The following is a 19,606-nucleotide window of genomic DNA, read 5'->3' on the forward strand; positions in this document are numbered from 1 at the left end:
ATTCCAGATGACATAGATTTTGATTTTCTTATAGGACTTGGAATACTTCATAAATACCATAAATACCAAATTGAGAGGAAAAGTTTTTTTACTCTAAAAGAAGTGAAGGGTAAGAAGAAACGTGATTAATAAAGAGAAAGTAAATGAAATCGCAAATAAATTAGAACATACGCCTACAAAATCCCTATGCAGGCTTGGACAAGGAACCAGGATTTCAAAGAGCTCAGCATGGTGAGCTACAAAACATATCAGTAGAGACGCAGCCTCAGTTACGGAAGACGAGTTAAGGCACATGAATCAAAATCCCTAACACACTGCCAAAAATGTGTGGATGCAGGAGGAGAATATTTCCAATATCTTATTTCATAATGTACATGCTTATTTTCATCATTTTAATTATTATGTCATGTCATGCACAAAGTGAGGAAAATGCCATGCTTGTTGCTGTGCCACAGAGCAGGGAGTGATGAGTCAATGGCAGGCACCACATGCCCACTGGCCAGCCGATGAGAGAAACTCTCTGTAATAAAACTGTATTGTTTTTCATTTTTGTATGTAATGTATGTTCCACCATAACTCTTAAAACTGCTTACATGATATATATGTATATTTTTCTTTGCTGGATATCACTTCTTTTTTTTTCTAAAATTTTATATTCCAGAATTCATGAACAACTTGATAGTGAATTTGGTGAATATCAGGGTGGTTTTCGTCCAGGACAAAGCTGTCCAGATCAAAATTATCAGTCTCAAATGGATTATAAAACATCAAAGGATTAGGAGCAAAAATTTAGTGTTCACTTTTGTTGATTTTCAAAAAGCTTATGATAGTATCCATCATGAATCATTATTGCATATCTTTGCTGAATTTGGTTTACATTGGAAACTTGTTAATGTTTTTGTGGTCACTCTTAGAAATACAAAAACTAAAGTTAGGTTCAGAAATAAAATCTCTGAGCCATTTGAAACTCATACTGGTCTTCAACAGCGAGATGCATTATCCAGGGATTGTTGTTTAATTGTGTGCTGGAATTTTTTTTGCGTGAATGGAATGTGGTACGTCCACAGACTGTTAAGATTGGAAAAAATATTTGACTAAATTGTCTCGCATTTGCTGATGATCTAGCATTATTAGCAAATAGTATTAAAAGAAGCTAAATTGGAACAATTAGCAGCGAAAGTTGGGTTGAAAGTTTATTTTGAGAAAACAGAAATGATGCCGTCTTTTCAAGTTGACACTTCACTTATTATGTTAAATAATACTCAGAAAATAAAGGTTGTAAACAAATTTAAATATCTTCATGATATTATAACTTGGAATGCTAACGAAAAAGTATCCATAGATAGTAGAACTCAAAGATTGAGATGAGCACAACAAATTACCTGGTCAAGTTACAAGAAACAGCCTCTTTCGATTAATGCTAAATTTCGACATTATTACTTCATCATTAAGCCAGAAGCAACATTTGCATGTGAAACATTATTTAAACTGAATACTCACTCAACGACGGACAAACTGCATAAAGTTGATAGAAGAATTCATCGGACAATTAATAATTTTAAAAAACAGTTTTATCATGCTAAGATAAGACTCCTGTACAAATTATCAACAAAACTTCTCTTTTTAAAAAAATATAAAATATACAGTGGGAATACAGCAAGAATTTATTTTAGTTAATTCATAGGTTCAACAATGTGCAATAATTACACCTGCAATGCATGTTATTATTGCTGTTATGTTTGGTAGTAATTTTATACATGGTTAGGATTTGGCGCATGGAACGAGGAGCACATTGGTAGTCGACAGTCGACATAGAAAACCATTGTCCTCATACATTTCCAGGATTTCATCATTTCGATTGAAAGGAATTGTTTGAATCAGTACGGTCTTCCGAAGCTGCAGACCCCAAAAGATACGGTATTGAATAAAGAGTATGCAGCTGAAACAAGCTACAGTGCTTCAGAAATGCATAATTTCATCTAAGAAAATTAACCAAAACTAACTATGGAGAAGAAAAATATAATCTCTCAGGTTGTAAATAAAGTTTGGTAAAATGGTTCTCATTAATGGGCACTGGATTTTCTTTTTTTTAATCTGATTTTGGCCAAGATTCGAGGCTCAAAATACCTGTTGATCTTGACCACATTGAGTGTTCTGTGCAGATTCTCAAAAAAAAAAAAAAAAGTGACATAGCAGAAGTGCTGCAAGATTGAATTCTCATTATGTAGAATGAGTACATTGTGGCAAACAGAAAAGGAGTAGAAGAGTTAATCACACGTTACAAGACATATGAAGCAATACCATATCAATGGGTGGAGTCACTTTCCTGTTTTCTGGTGACTTCTGCCATACTCTCCCTTACCAGAGGCTTGCGCACTGACAAGCTAAATACCGACCTGAAGGAGTCCAGTCCATCTTCTGGTCTCAAGTTTAAAAAAAAAATCTCTCGCTTCCCACAAATGAAAGAGCTCGTCTGGACATGGGTGATTCTCTTGCACTAGAGTACTTCGAACTATTTTAAGGCTGGGGAGGGTACACTTACAGAGGTCAGTGGTGACGTCTGGCTGCCACCTTTACTGAGCATGGCTCTCCCCCGGTCACTTAGCTGATCATTCAAGTGTATTACAACATAGACCATCGGTCAACCAAAGGAAACGGTCGGTCTTGCAAATGAGCTGTCCTCGCACCTAAAATTGACCAGGTACAATTAGTAACACCAGGGCCTGTTCAAGGTCACCGAGATGGTGTTCACATCGATCAATAGAGTCATCAATGAGGACAAAATTACCAGTTACCTGATCAGATTTTTAATCACTCTGAATGCTCCTGAATTTCATGACTTTTAAAGTTTGCACTCCTAAAATGTTGTTGCATAACCTGAGTGCTACCAAGCTTTGTCATGGGACACAGCTGTTGGTGAAGTGACTACAAAGAATTGTGATGGAGGCAACCATGCTGACAGGCAGCAGCCGAGGAGAGATCGTGTTCATCCTGTGTTTCTTAAACAATTGTACAAAAACTATTTTAATCTCCCTAGTCAATACAATTTTGTAAGAAGTTCAACCATCAGTATGGATTTAACATGAGATTCATAGTCTGTAATTCATCCTGTGTATTCATCTCGTCCCCAGCAACTATCCGTTCCTGTTCAAGTGTCCGCAGTTCCCTGTGAGCGTCTGTTAATCTATGACTATTAGCAATTCTCAGGGCAAATGCTCCACTCTGCAGGCTTCGTTGATCTACTAAGAAGCTGTTTCTCCCATAGACAGTTTTTTAATGTTGCTCAAGGGTGAGCAGCAGCAGCATTCTGTATGTCTGCATTTCTGGAAACAAGACACATAACAACGTGCACAAAGAAAATATACTGTATGGTAAAAATAGGGGGATCTGAGAGACTTCACAGCTAGGTGAGACGACAACATAAAGTGAGTAGCAGGCAAACAAAAGGAGGATCTGAGAGACGTCACAGCTAGGTGGGACGACATAAAGTGTGTAGCAGGCAAACGAAGGTGTCAGAACGTTAAAGACAGGCAGGATTGGAGATAGATGGGAGAGGTATGCACCGTGCATGGGATCAAAAGGCTGAATGGAGGGAAGTTTGGCATACATAGTGTGTAAAGTTGCGCTTAAGATTTTCGAAAAAGTTCTTCTATCACTCTGATATAAATTTATAAATTCTAAAAACCGAATTTCACATGGACCGAGTTGCAGGCATTGCTGGTTCTATAATAAATTAATTGAATCTTGATTGGCCTATGAATACAGAACTAAGAAACAAGGTATCTGTTGCAAATTAATGTTAATAAGTTTACAATCTATGCTAGTTAATGCAATCATTTTCTAGGTTTTTCCCTGATGATGAATACAAAAATAATTATATTTCTTTCAAGTATCTTTAATCTATGTTAGGACACTGTACTATGTTCACATTCTTAATAGCTCATGTCAGTAACTTTGCACTATGTATTCTGTTATGTTCTGTAACTGTTGTCTCTCTGTCAAACAAGTTTGCTTTTATCTTGATGCTGCACCAGATTCTTCTTTTGACTCTGTGGAAACTTACTCCCATTAAGCCACCTACACCTTGTCATTTGCTGTGTTACAGGAATCTACATATTGAATTAGTTGAAGCATTAATTATTTTGTCTTCTCCTTCATATACCCTATCATCAGTAGATATTGGCAATCATCTTGTTCCATAAGACTTGTACATGTTTTTTTTCTGAATAACTCAGCTGATTTATATATTCTTCAGCCATGAAGTGTACCTTCTGGGTCCTCTACTGTGTTGGACTTTCCCTTCATTGATGAACTGAAGAAATGGGTAATTCTCATTCCACATTATATTGTCAAGATGTCTCATCTTTCTTTTATTTGAAACTTGCCTTTTACATTATTTCTTCAAAAAAGCTTTGAATTATGGGTTTCCAACCTTATTGCTTTGATTCTAATTGCAGTCTGCTTCATATATTTTGGGCAAATATTTTTACCGTATTATTTGTTGGTAAGTACATGTTTAAGAAGAGCTATTCATTGGTATTTCTTCTGCTTGGGAGGTCCTGTATTAAAATTTACAATTTACTTGAAAAGAAACTCATAGTAGAATGCTGTTTTATTTCATTACATGATTACTCAACAGCATTCATACAAAAAGCCACTTCAAACTGTATTGTTTCCAAATCATAATTTATAGGAGTTGACATTCTCAAACAGATTGCTTTATAAATTATGGAAGGAAAGGTGCTTTCTGGTGAGGGTAGGCAATTGGATATATGACTTAAATTTTGGATGTATTGCTCACCAATTATTAGGAACATAATTTTTGTATTTCTTAATGAGCAATGTTACTATTTAGATTAACTTACAGGAATTACTGCTTAATGTGTTCATTCTACTAAATGGAAACTCCAATTATTTCAGTATTGACTTCTGTTGTTTTCATAATGATGTAAACATTTTTCAGTAATAAATACAGAAGAGAACTTATTGATTTTAATTGTTTAATCGTGCTAAGCCAGATTCTTCAAACCTCAATAGAAGTACTTTCAGAAGTTCAACAATACATTGTCATCTACCTGTTGAAGAAAATCATAATTGCAATTTGTTACAGATTTAATGCCTATCTTGTATTTAACTGTATTGTATTTTCTCTTCCAGGACACTTCACAATATACAGAGGAATTAATTAACCCCATTTTGGCCTGCTTTTCTGACTCTGACCTGCGGGTGAGATACTATGCTTGTGAGTCTTTGTATAATGTTGTGAAAGTGGCAAGAGGCTCTGTTTTAGTTCACTTCACAGATATCTTCAATGCACTTAGCCATCTTGCTGCGGATCCTGACCAGAATGTCAAGAACGGCTCTGAACTCCTTGATAGACTTATGAAGGTCAGGAACCTACTCTTTTATTTTATACATAATGATAGCATTTGAGGAAAATCTGCATTTCTCATATGATTAAAGTATTCTGACAACATTTTATGTTCTTATGTTGTAGGATATTGTCACGGAAAGCCCGTCGTTTGATCTAGTTGCCTTCATGCCTCTTCTGAGAGAGAGGATTTATACAAAGAATGCCTTTGCTCGTCAGTTTATTATCTCTTGGGTGTCCGTTCTAGATGCAGTTCCTGACATTGATCTCATCCTCTTTCTTCCTGAAATTCTAGATGGGTTATTCAGAATTTTGGAAGATCCAACACTGGAAATAAAGAAAATGTAAGTTTATTAGTTCACGTATCAGTTGGAAATGATTGACTTACAAGTATCATTTAACATCCTTATTAAAAATGCACTGTTATATCATCTTAGAAACACTGTCTTGAGGTCCCTGTATGAATTCATATGGAATGTGAGACATCACAAGGTAAGATGCATCAAGGTATGTCCTGAGAGATTCGTGGGGTGTTGGCAAATGGAAGCATTTATATGGTCAGTGAATTGGCCTTCAAAACTATTGTGAAGGTTTTATCCTACCTTCAGCTTTGAATCCAGTATCAATCAGCAGGTGAAATTAAAAAAAAATGAAAAAAGAGAGAGAGAAAGAGAAAGATCATTGAGTGTGCTATTGCTAGATGAATAAAATAAATATTATACTAGGGCAGGCTTTTACGGCCAGTGTAAACTAATAAGCTTTGATGGATTTCTGGGATATTAGACAATGTAGACATTTTAAAAGTATCAACAATTCAGCTATACTATGGTTGATGCAGGTCGTTGGGCGCCTGTTCTTGTATAGCATCTGAAGGCTAGGTGGTAGCACCATCATTGACTTCCCTTTCTCTCGAATTGGTGCTATTAACACCTGCACAGTTTGCCCCAATGTATTCGATCTTTTGTCGTCTGGCAGCGAGTAATAGTCACCTAACTCTCCTAATCTGCAGGCCCTCTTCTTTCCTGTTGAAATAGTTGTTGTGCTTCATTATCTCCACAGTTTCTTGGTAGAAACAAGAATGATACTGATGGGTGGTAGCCAGAACCAAGGTTTCCTCAAATTTCGCTTCATGATCAAGGGAAGTGAACAATATGAACTTGTACAACTCATCATCAAGGGGAAAATTGATCTTTGGGGAGATGAAGAAATTCCTTGCTTAAGACTTGTGCCCTGGTACGGACAGACTTCTGTCAAAATCTTTTGAGCTGTTGTTTTGCAAGTAATCATAGTCAGTTAGATTGCCGACCTTCATAGGGAGATGGTGTCCTAAGAAAAAGATCAAGGGAAGAGAGAGCTTGTTCCGTCACTGTAGATTTTCTACTTGAATGAGATGTCAGTGACACTTATGTCCTTTCAGCCTGGTGTTATGCACCCTGTGGTGGGAGTTAGTAGAATAACATCCACGGTATTTCCTGCCTGTCTTAAAAGGTGACTAAAAGGGTCCCCAGGATCTCTCAACTTGGGAGTGTGGGTTGATGACTACGGAGCCCTAAGTTGAGACCTGGCATTGCTTCCACTTACTTGTGCTAAGCTCCTCCCTTTCATCTATCCTGTCCAACCTTCCTTGGTAATCTCTTGTTCTTTTCTGACCTCAGTGCTATTGGGTTCTGACGGATGTTCATGCCCTTCGTGGCCCTTGCTTTCTTTGGCTGATAACTTTGTTTTTTGTTTTGTTTTTAAGTGTTAGACCCCTTGAATTTTTTCTCCCTGATTAGTGTTATATAGAGGTTGGTAGCCTAGTTGTACTTTCTTTTAAAACAATAATCACCACCACCTGTGTCAGCCAGATCTGTACCAGAGCAAAGTGGAGCATCTCTTATTGGCTTTACAAGCTAATCAAATCAAATCAAAATCTCTTTATTTGCAAATGAGGTGTCTACCTCGGTGGCAAATGGTACACTAAAATACATTATTGTCAAGCACTAAATTTTAAATTAACAAGAGACGAAGAAAATTTTCCTAGAATACAATTATATACAATTTACGCTAATAATTTGTTCTATTAAACACACACATCATCCTTAATAAATTTATATTGTTTACAAAATTCTACTTATAATATCTTACAAACATAGTCAACTCATATACAGTATGTGAAATTACTTCTAATAATAATATACAACTGGTATAAGATTAAAATTAACATTGAATTTATTTACATATTTATATTTTACCCATTTTGGAACCTAAGTAGCATAATGACCTGCTGCGTCTTAACCAGAGCCCCTTTTGCCACCACTTTTCAGAGTTCCTGAAGGGCCTTCACAGCTACCGTAGCGGTCCCAGGGCCCTCGAAGTCCCCACTGTACTTCACCCCTACAGGCAGTCCCCTACTTGGGCTGTCCAAACTCCATAGACCAGGGGATGGAATTAATTTAATCACACACATTTTTTATTTACAATATCCTGCACTGGTCGAATGCCCTCTAACATTTCATTTATTTTCTCTGTTGTTGTTTATTCTCTTCTTGAATATCTGTACAGATTTTGGAAAAGGATCAAACACTCTCCCTGGTAAACTGTTCCACTCCTTCACGCCCTTCCCAATGAATGAAAATTTACCCCAATCGCTTCTGCTAAAATTCCTTCTAATTTTGTACTTGTGGTCAGTTCTACCAATATAATTATTTTCCAACTGAAGCCTCTCACGGATATCTCTCCATGCTTCTTCTCCTGTATAGGCTCTATATAATCCTATAAGTCTAGTTTTCTCCCTTCTCTTACTTAAAGTTTCCCAACCAAGTTCCTTTAACATTTCTGATACACTACTCTTTCTCCTGAAATCCCCTGTTACAAACCTTGCTGCACCGGGCGAGTTGGCCGTGCGCGTAGAGGCGCGCGGCTGTGAGCTTGCATCCGGGAGATAGTAGGTTCGAATCCCACTATCGGCAGCCCTGAAGATGGTTTTCCGTGGTTTCCCATTTTCACACCAGGCAAATGCTGGGGCTGTACCTTAATTAAGGCCACGGCCGCTTCCTTCCAACTCCTAGGCCTTTCCCATCCCATCGTCGCCATAAGACCTATCTGTGTCGGTGCGACGTAAAGCCCCTAACAAAAAAAAAAAAAAAAAAAAAAAAAACCTTGCTGCTTTCCTCTGCACACCATCTAGTTCTTTTATTAGGTATTCTTGGTGAGGATCCCAAACACTGTTTGCATATTCCAATAATGGACGAACCATACTTAAGTAACTTTTTTCTTTTAATTCTTTGTTGCATCCTTTAAGTAGCCTCATTATGACATGTAACGATCTGTATGCTTTCCCAACAATGTCATCAACATGATCCTTCCAGTGCAACTTACTTTCAAATCTCACACCTAAGTATTTGCTCTTGCCATCTTTAGGGATAACTACCTCATCCAAAGTATATTCAAATTCAGTTTTAAAGCTCCTGTTTGTAAATGTTGTAACAGTTGATTTGCCTCCATTAATCTTCATATTATTTTCTTCAACCCATTCTTGGATACTGTCAAGGTCCCTTTGTAATTCTGAGCAATCCTCAATGTTATTTATTTCCCTATAAACAATTATGTCATCTGCATACAATCTTATTTTCGATGTTATATTGTTCCCTAAATCATTTGCATATATTAAGAAAAGTAACGGACCGATTATACTACCCTGTGCAATTCCCTTCCAAACTTTCTCTTCCTGTGATATATTATTTCCTACTTTGACTTTCTGAACCCTTGAATTTAGAAATGTTCTTATCCAACGTATAACCCTTGCGTCCAATCCTATTCCCTCCAATTTCTTTAATAATATTCCATGTTCCACTCTATCAAAGGCTTTGGAAAGATCTATGGCTATGCAATCTAACTGGCCTCCTGAATCCAACTGATCTGATATGTCCTGCTGAAATCCCACCAGTTGTGCCTCGCAAGAAAATTTCTTTCTAAATCCATACTGGCTCCTCATGAACCAATTTTTATCATCACATATCCCTCTGATGTACTTTGCTATTAAACTCTCCAGTATTTTACAAACTATACTGGTCAGGCTGATTGGTCTGTAGTTCTCTGGTTTCCTTTTATCACCCTTTCCTTTATAAATTGGTATTATTATAGATTCCTTCCATTCCTTTGGTATTACACTATTATTTATGACATAGTCAAAGAGAAATTTTAAATAAGGCACTATATACCACCCCATTGTCTTTAATACCTCCCCAGTAATTTGATCACTTCCTGCTGCTTTTCCTTAATGGACTAAGCATGTATGTAGCTGAGCGGTTTGGGTCACACAGTTATCAACTGGCATTTGGGAGATAGTGGGTTCAAACCCCACTGTCAGCAGCCCTGCAGATGTCTTTTCGTGGTTTCCCATTTTTGCACCAGGCAAATGCTGGGGCTGTACCTTAATTAAAGCCGTGGTCGCTTCCTTCCCACTCCTAGACCTTTCCTATCCCATCCTCATCGCTATAGGACCTATCTCTGTCATTGTGATGTAAAGCAAATTGTAATAATAATAAATAAAAATTTTAAAAACCAATGGGCTAATTGATACAGCAATAACAAGAAGCTTGTTGAATCTCTTCCACCATCTGAGGAGAAACAAAAAGAGACACATGAGAGAAAGTTAGTCTTTCCATACATCCCAGTGATTATAGATAGGGTTGGTAAGGTTTTAAAGCATCACTACCTCAAGACTAGCTTTACAACCACAAAGAAAATATTCCAGCAGTTATGCTCAGCTAAGGACCCTTGAGACCCTCTTTCCAGCACAGGTGTGTACCATATTCCTGTTCACATGGGAAGATACATATCAGGACCATCAAACACAGCAGTAACACCAGTGTTGAGAATAGAGAATCTATTTTTGTGACGTTCCCAACAACCAGGCTGAATGATCACTGTCATCTCATCTAAGCGGAAAAATATATGGGGGCAGAACACATTCTCTTTTACCTTGATCGTGAAATGGAATTTGAGGAAACCACGGCTCTAGTCACCACTCGCCAATATCATTCTCGTCTCTACTGAGAAGCTGTGGAGATAATGACCCTTGACAACTGTTTCAACAGGAAAGAAGAGAGCCTACAGATTGATAGGGTTTGGCAACTGTTACTCTCTGCCAAACGACAGAAGATTGAATGCACTGGGACACACTGCACAGTTCTTGATGTCATCAGTCTGAGAGAAAGGGAAGTCGATGATGGCTCTACCACCTAGCCTTCAGATGCTGTAAAAGTACAGCCACCCACCAGCCTGCATCATTTTGTCTTGACAAGGGTTACCATATTGCAGCTGATATGTCTACACTTTTTTAAGTGTCTGCATGGCCTAATATCCCAGAAAAGCTTGCAAGTACTTTTTTCCTTCCATAACATTGTGCCCAGCTAAGGAGCATGATTGAACCTATTTAGAAGATTGCTTTCTTTTCCCAGAATCTCTTAACCCTCGCTATGATTTTTCTTCTGTTTGTCCATCCATGCAGTGTTGGTTCCCTTCTTAGGATTTTGACAAAATGATGTTTGTTCATCAGTGTTCTGAAACTAGTCCTGCCCCATATAATTTCATCTGTTGTGTTGATTTCTTGAAGATCTTTTTTTTTTCTTTCAGTTTTGATGATCCAATTATTCTTGACTTTTAGTGAGGAGGCATGATTAAATATCCTGTTAATGTCTTTCATATTCCATTCTTTTTTTTTCGAATGGCACCCGACATTTTCTCAGAATGTTGGTATCAAGTAAATAATAATAATAATAATAATAATAATAATAATAATAATAATAATAATAATAATAATGTTGTTGGTTTGTTGAGTGGTGTCAGGGAAACTATGCTCAAATAACTATTTTCAGCACCAACAACAAATGTAATTTTAAACCTTTCTTAAAATTTATAGGTAATACATATATAATTTGTAAAACATGTTTGTGTGTAATTCAGTATTCACAGAGTCATCATTCTCCTCCTCCATTGCGCGCGCGCGCATGCAGTCAGCTGGCTTTATCATCTTTGTTCGTAAAGATGAGCACTGAAACACTTGTCACCCAGTCAATGGGATCAGTGACCATCATCTACCATTCAGCTGCAGTGTCATGGAGTTCTTTCACTTTCCACATATCTGGTGATAGATTGTTTGAGCTTGGTATTTTTGAGTTCTTCATACTGCTGATAGTATAGATGACTTCATCAGTTGTAACTTTCCTCACTGGCCATGAGGAAGAAAAGCCATAAGGGATTGAAGGATGTGGAAACTTATAATTTGAAATTTCATCAAAGTGCTGCTAGCACTGCAGGATCTGGTCACTGTCGTGCAGTCCACACCCGTGGTTGTCTTTTATGCTCATGAAGTGTTTAATATCTTTTATTACATTAATACATGCTTTTGCTAGTTCATAAATTCTCTCTTGCTTTAGTGTGCAGCTCACTGTGTAAATTCCAGCACTGGTCACTTTTGGCCATATTGACGACTGCCTTCCTGGTTACTCGTCATCTGCAAAAATGTTATTATTCAGGGAAGATTCATTCAAGGACAATTTCCATTTCTGCCTATTCTCCTACTGTTCCCCTCTGGCCAGTCTACACCTCTTCTTTCTAATAGTACTTCTAGTTCAATAATCCTCCTTTCACATAAAACTTGATGTGTGTTGCATGAAAGCTCTGAGCTGGCTTTATCATCTTTGTTCCTCTGAGCAACATGGCTGAGTAGTGGGTGTGTGACGGTAGTGCTCCTCAATATCTTGTGATTTTGGTTGTACGTAGTTTGAATAACGAAGTGAAACCGTGTGCCTCTGGATTACTAAGGTTTGAAGAATTGATGTACGTGTTACATTTTTATTAGATCTTAATTAGTGATGTATTACGAGCCAAGTTTAAGTTATTTGAGGAAGAATCTGTTAATGTAAACATTGAGGTGAAGTGCTACCAACTTGAACATATTTCCAAAGAGTAGTGAAGAGCAGTTACCGTCAACTTACACAATCGATTCTTATATTGATCGTGATACCATTCTTCGCCACCATGAGCTCTTGTGTAGCATGTCAGAAGGCTATTTCTAGGCAAGATATAAATTCTAAGATTCAGTGCAGTAACTGTCAAGGTTGGTTCCATTGCAAATGTGTTAATATAGGAGACGTTGAATTAAATTTCTTAAAATCTGAAAATCAAGTTTGGAGGTGTGCTCGTTGTGAAAAGGAAAGACAAAATAGTGTACATGGCTTGGAAATAGCAACAGCACCATCTATTGGCGACATCTATCAGCTCTTACTTGAGTTGAAGAAAGAAATTGCAGAGGTTAAGAAATCAAGTATAGAGGCTGAGCGAGTGTTAGGCAAAAGTTTGGAGTTAGCTCATGTAAAATTGGATGAGAATGCAACATTCATTAAAAAGCAGTCGGAAGTAATAAATCAGTGCATGGAGAAAATGGAAAAATTGAGAGAAGAAAATTTAAATCTTAAGAAGCAACTAAAAGACACACAAATACAGCTAGATGAACTTGATCAGTATGGTCATCGTAACACGGTTGAAATTTTAGGCATACCTGAACGAGTTAATGAGGATGTTTATGAAATTGTTAAGCATGTAGGTCGAGTATTAAATGTGGAGATCAAGAATGAATCGATTGATGCATGTCATAGGTTGAAGAGGCAATTGCATCAAGCTTCAGGTGCCATTGTAGTGAAGTTTGTACACCGTAGTGTCAAGAATGAACTCATTCAAAAACGCAAGGTTAAAAGGGATTTAAATGCGTCTCATCTCGGATTTTCTGAGTATGAGACGGTGTATATAAACCACAGTTTGACGTCCCTACGAAGAAAGGTCCTTGGCCAAGCTCGAAAAATTAAGAAGGAGAGAAGTTATGCTTTTCTATGGGTAGATCATGGAGGTAACATTAAACTCCGAAAAAGAGAGGGTGATCGACAGGTGTTTAATCTAAAAACCCTGGACGATGTGAATGGATTAAATGAGATTGTGTAACTTTTGTGTTTTGAGAAAAATTATTTTTAATGCAATTAATATTTACTACCAGAATGTAAGAGGGTTAAACACTAAAATTTCGGAGTTTTATGTTAACAATAGTGAATCAGAATATGATATTCTGTTGATTACGGAAACATGGTTACAATCTCATGTTGCTAACAGCGAACTGTTTAGTAGGGATTTTAATGTGTATAGAAAAGATCATGGAGGTACAAGGAAAGGAGGAGGCGCATTAATAGCTGTTAAAGGTTCTATAGTATCAAGACAAATAACGTTAGATTTTGCTAAAACTGAAGCAGTTTGTGTAAAAATTATAGTTAATGGTCACAGTTATGTAATAATGTCAGTGTATTTTCCACCTGCAACCATATTGGAAGCATATTTGGACTTCTGTAGATTGTTTGAAGTTAATAAGGACCTTTCCAATTTAGATCTTATTATAGCTGGTGACTTTAATTTGCCATTAATTACTGGTGAGCAAAGTAATCTTGTAAATTTTGGATCTGCATATAGATCCTTAGCTGAGTTTATGTCACTCTATCAGTTGCACTTGGTCAATAATATTCTTAATGCAAATGGAAATACACTTGATCTTATTATTACGAATGTTAACACATTAACAGTATATAGAGATGAGTGCCCCTTAATTAAGGAGGATACTTATCCTGCAATTGCAGTCACGCTACTGTTAAACAGAGAGCGTATCCATGTTTCACTACAACCTGAACAACCTAAACAGTTATTTGACTTTAGAAGGGCTAATTTCTTTCAAATGTATACAATGTTCGAGCGAATGGATTGGTCTAGGATTGTAGAATTTACAGACGCTGACCAGGGTGTTGAGTATGCTCAGGTACACTCTGTATTTTGTGAAACGGTACCAATTAAGAATTTTCATACAAAGAAAAAGTATCCTCCATGGTTTACTAAAGACATAATAAATAACTTGAAACTGAAGGAAATCCACAGAAAGTGAAGGAAACATTCAGAGTATAGTAGGGTAATATTTAACCAGTTAAGGAGAGAAACGAAACATATGATCAGTAAAGCGTATAAGAATTATATTTCTAGACTTGAAGAGAATATCAAAAGTGATGTTAATCAGTTCTCGAGCTAAATGAAATGCAAAATAAATACCAAGGAGGGTCTGCAACAGGGCATAAAATTTAACAATATCTTACTTAATAATAATAAAAGTATTGCTGATGGCTTTGCCACCTTTTTTGGATCGGTATATTCCAAACCTCCACCAACCTATGATATTCCTGATTCATCTGATGTATATGTTAATTATCCATTATCTTTAGAATTAGTGGATGAAAAGGAATATATGTTAGCTATTAAAAAATTAAAACCTAAAAGGTCATGTGGTGTTGATGGAATACCGCCATACGTACTCAAAGCATGCTCTAATGTGTTGGATTTTCCCTTACGAGCCTTATATAACATTGTGGTAAAAACGCAAACCTTTCCAAAAGTATGGAAGATAGCGGAAGTGTGTCCAGTTTTTAAATGTGGGGACAGTAAAAATATTGAAAACTATCGCCCTATCTGTATTTTGTGTGCACCGGCTAAAGTATTTGATCAAATAATGTACACGCGTATATTTAATCATGCGAGGGTCGGTATACATATCAATCAGCATGGTTTTATGCCAGGTAGATCAACTACGACTAATCTATTAAAATTTATACAATATGCGTATGCCGTTTTGAATAATCAAGGACAGGTCGACGTAATATACACAGATTTTTCCAAAGCCTTCGACAAATTAGATCACGGCATTTTAACGAAAAAATTGTCATGCTTTGATCTGACCCCTCCTTGGTTAAAACTGCTTGCATCTTATCTTAGTGCACGGAAACACTATGTTTACTATCATCAACATGAGTCTTTCACATACAATGTTACTTCTGGTGTACCACAAGGGTCTAACCTTGGTCCTTTATTCTTATTTTATATATTAATGATTTGCCCACTAGAATTAGGTTTTCTCAGTGTTTATTATATGCTGATGTCAAACTTTATAAAGAGATAAAAAATGTTGATGATATGTTGAAATTACAATATGATTTGGATTACTTATACGCATGGAGTATTGAAAACTGTTTGCAACTTAATATAAATAAATGTTTCCTTCAGATTTCAGATAAGAAAAATACATTGAATTATAAATATAAAATTAATAGAAGCCTCCATGGCTCAGGCGGCAGCGCGCCGGCCTCTCACTGCTGGATACCGTGGGTCAAATCCCGGTCACTCCATGTGAGATTTGTGCTGGACAAAGCAGAGGCGGGACAGGTTTTTCTCCGGGTACTCCGGTTTTCCCTGTCATCTTTCATTCCAGCAACACTCTCCATTCACATTTCATTTCATCTATCAGTCATTTATCATTGCCCCAGAGGAGTGTGACAGGCTTCGGCAGCCGGCACATTTCCTATCCTCGCCGCTAGATGGGGGCTTCATTCATTCCATCCCTGACCTGGTCAAATGACTGGAAACAGGCTGTGGATTTTCATAAATATAAAATTAATAATGAAGAACTCAAAGTTGTTCACTCTGTTAATGACTTAGGGGTAATTGTTACAAGAAATTTATCTTTCAAGGACCATATTAATACAATGGTTAATGATTCCTATAAGAAATTGGGTTTTATAATTAGAAATTCAACAGATTTTTCTAACACATATGCACTCACCTTATTATTCAATAGTATTGTCCGATCAAAACTTGAGTATTCATGTATAATTTGGTCTCCATGTTATAAATCTTATCAAAATCAAATTGAAAGGGTGCAGAAACACTTTTTAAGATATATTTATTATAAAAAATATAAGATATTCCCCTTTAGAAATTATGTTTCATATGGATTTTTGTTGAATGAATTTAAATATGTATCGCTAGCCAGTAGGCGTGTAATAGCTCAACAAATTTATCTCTATAAGATGGTTAATGCATTAATTGACGATAATAGTTCGCTTCACGAGTTATGCTTTAATGTTAGAAAAGGAAATTTAAGATTTCGGCAATTGTTTATTACTCCAGTCTCCAAAGCTGTATTTTTTAAGAACTCTCCGTTTATCAGTATGTGTGAAACATACAATAACTTAATTAATAAGTATCATATAGATCTTGACTTTGCTTATGAATATGACACATATGTAAATATAATAAAAGAATTTTTCTCGTCAAAGTGATTTGTTTATATGTATAATATTTACATGATTTTGTTACAATTTTTTTGTTTGATTTATTAGCAGGCTTCTGTATATGATATATTGTTTCATCCATTTCATACAGAGCATTATCATCTCATTTACATAGCGTTTTCACATTTTCTTCTTTTTGGTATTTGTTATTTGTTCAAATAATTTGTAAAAGCCACCTATAATTGGAGTGTGTCTCTGTTGGTGGCACATTTATTAAATAAATTATTTCTGATTACATTAGACATGTTTGTGAAATTACTAACTGGTTTGATAGAAGGCAGTTTAGGGTTACTAAAGGTTATTCCTGTGATGCTCAATTTCACAGAATTAAAGAAAAAGATTCAGGAGGTTAAATGCCTGTGTCACTATTGACCTATCCAATGCCTCTGACAAGGTAGATCATGGAAAATTATTGACAAATTTGAGGGTTATTGGACTAGACAGAAGAGTGGCTAAATTAGAGGGGAGGGTTATTGTACTAGACAAAAGAGTAGCTAAATTAGAGGGGAAGGGGGGTCCTGCAATGCAGTGTTATTGGAGCTATGTGTTTTCTTATATGTATTATGATATGAGTAAATAAATGCAGTGACAGATAAAGCTTTTTGTGGATGATGTAATGCTGTTTAGTGTAATAAATAAGTTTCAGAATTGTGAGTGACTGTAAAGAGACCTTGACAAGGTTGTAAGATGGACAGCAGACCAAGATATGATGGTAAACGGAGTGAAATGACAGGTTGTAAGTTTCACCAAGGGAAGAACTTCTCACAGTTGTAAATACTGTGTTGATGGGTTGACAGTAACTCTTGGGGATCACTGTAGGTACTTATGTGTTAATATAAGGAAAAATCTTTATTGGGGTAATCACATAAATGGGATTGTAAATAAGGATCTCTTCATATTGTTATAAGGGTGTTTAGGGATTGTAGCAAGCATGTAAAGGAGAGTGCTTAAAAGTCACTGGTAAGACCCCAATTAGTATATGGTTCTAGTGAATGGAACCCTCACCAGGATTACATGATTCAGTAACTGGAAAAGGTCCAAAGGAAAGCAGCACAATTTATTCTGGATGATTTCTGACGAACAAGTAGTGTTACGAAAATGTTGCAAACTTTGGCCTGGGAAGCCTTGGGAGTAACGAGATTAAGCAGAAGTTCCAAGGAATGGCATTAGTACACAAGTGAGCTTGAGTGGAGTTTTTAAAAGTAGGAAGGATCATAATATGAAGATGAAGTTGGTATTCAAGAGAAAATACTTGTTTATAGGATGAGGAAATAATGTTTGGAATAATTGATCAAGGGAGATGTTTGATAAATTTCCAACTTCTTTGATATCATTTAAGAATGGACTAAGTAAACAACCTATAAGGAATCTGCCATGTGGCCAACAGCCCTAAATGCAGATCAGTGATTTGATTGATTGATTGATTGATTGATTGATTGATTGATTGATTGATTGATTGATTGATTGATTGATTGATTGATTGATTGATTGATTGATTGATTGATTGATTGATTGATTTCTTTTAACATGACTAGACCACTTCAGGCTTCTGCTGATCTCTACTGTGACCTTTACTTCAGTATTATTTATTTCTCTCCCCCTCTCTGAAATGATTCCAATAATATCCTTTGTATAAGAGTACTGTATTAGTACCAGGTGAGTTGGCCGTGTGGTTAGGGGCACGCAGTTGTGAGCTTGCATCCAGGAGATAGTGGATTCGAATCCCACTGTCGGCAGCCTTGAAGATGGTTTTCCATGTTTCCCATTTTCACACCAGGCAAATGCTGGGGCTGCACCTTAACTAAGGCCACGGCCGCTTCCTTACCAACTCCTAGGACTTTCCTATCCCATCGTCACCATAAGACCTATCTATGTCGGTGCAACGTTTAAAAAAAAAAAGTGGTTGTGTGGGCCACTTTCACGAAGCTGTTTTTGTTGTAGTTAAAAATAAATGTAATAGGAAGGTTGTAAAAGTAGGGCTATTAGACAGTACCATATGGCTGATAAAACAGGCATGAGGGAGTTTAAAAAAAGTAACTATGATCGCTGGAAAATCGTAAATAAAAATGTAAACTGACTCTGGGATGGGTTTAAAGCAATTGTTGAGGAATGTGAAAATAAGTTTGTTCTTTTAAAGGTGGTATATTATAACAGAGAAGTAAAGAGACTAAGAAGGAGGTGCAGACTGGAAAGAAATAGAGTTAGAAATGGCTGTGGAAGTAAGGAGAAATTGAAGGAACTTACTAGGAAATTGAATCTAGCGAAGAAGTCAGCTAAGGATAACATGATGGGAAGCATAATTGGCAGTCATACAAATTTTAGTGAAAAATGGAAGGGTTTGTATAGGTACTTTAAGGCAGAAACAGGTTCCAAGAAGTAAATTCCAGGAATTATTAATGAACGTGTATGCAACGATGCACAGAGGGCAGAAATGCAAAGATTGTTGGTTACAAGGAAAATGTCCAGATAAAGTGGTGCCTAATACTAATGAAGTATTGAAATTTATGTACGATAACAAAGAATTTACAGTAAGATAGAAAAGTTAAAAACTAGAAAAGCAGCTGGAATTGGTAAGATTTCTGGGGATATACTAAAGGCAATGGGTTGGGATATAGTACCATATCTGAAGTACTTTTTTGATTATTGTTTGCATTAAGGAACTATACCAAATGAATGGAGAGTTGCTATAGTAGCCCCTGTGCATAAAGGAAAGGGTGGTAGACATAAAGCTGAAAATTACAGGCCAGTCATTTTGACATGGTCGCCTGAGTCGTAAAAATTTTAACAAAACCGGAATCTTGGTTAAAGTCGTTCATGTTAGGGTTTGAAACAGTTTGAATATTCCTTTAGAAAGAAGCATGGTTATGTTTTAAGGTCAAAGCGTGTAAGTAGGATACATATTGTTGATTTCATTCATTGCTTATCAGATAAAAATATTTGGAAAATTCCGTCATTCTTGTTGATGGAGTGAAATTTCCTTATGGGGATCATTGTAAGTACTTAGATGTTAATATAATGAAAGATCTTCATTGGGGTAATC

At 36.5% G+C, this 19,606-nt stretch overlaps 1 protein-coding gene across 1 annotated transcript in view; it reads left to right on the forward strand.

The window, feature by feature from the left end:
• The window catches only part of LOC136873810 (protein VAC14 homolog), a 108,785-nt gene that overhangs the window by 22,185 nt on the left and 66,994 nt on the right, over positions 1 to 19,606 (forward strand). Inside the window, exons 3-4 of the mRNA XM_067147062.2 lie at positions 5,158 to 5,388; positions 5,498 to 5,715. Coding sequence (XP_067003163.1) covers positions 5,158 to 5,388; positions 5,498 to 5,715 — 449 coding nt within the window. The remainder of the gene's footprint in view (positions 1 to 5,157; positions 5,389 to 5,497; positions 5,716 to 19,606) is intronic.

The sequence above is a fragment of the Anabrus simplex genome, chromosome 5 (assembly GCF_040414725.1).
Source record: "Anabrus simplex isolate iqAnaSimp1 chromosome 5, ASM4041472v1, whole genome shotgun sequence".
NCBI classification, from domain to species: domain Eukaryota; kingdom Metazoa; phylum Arthropoda; class Insecta; order Orthoptera; family Tettigoniidae; genus Anabrus; species Anabrus simplex.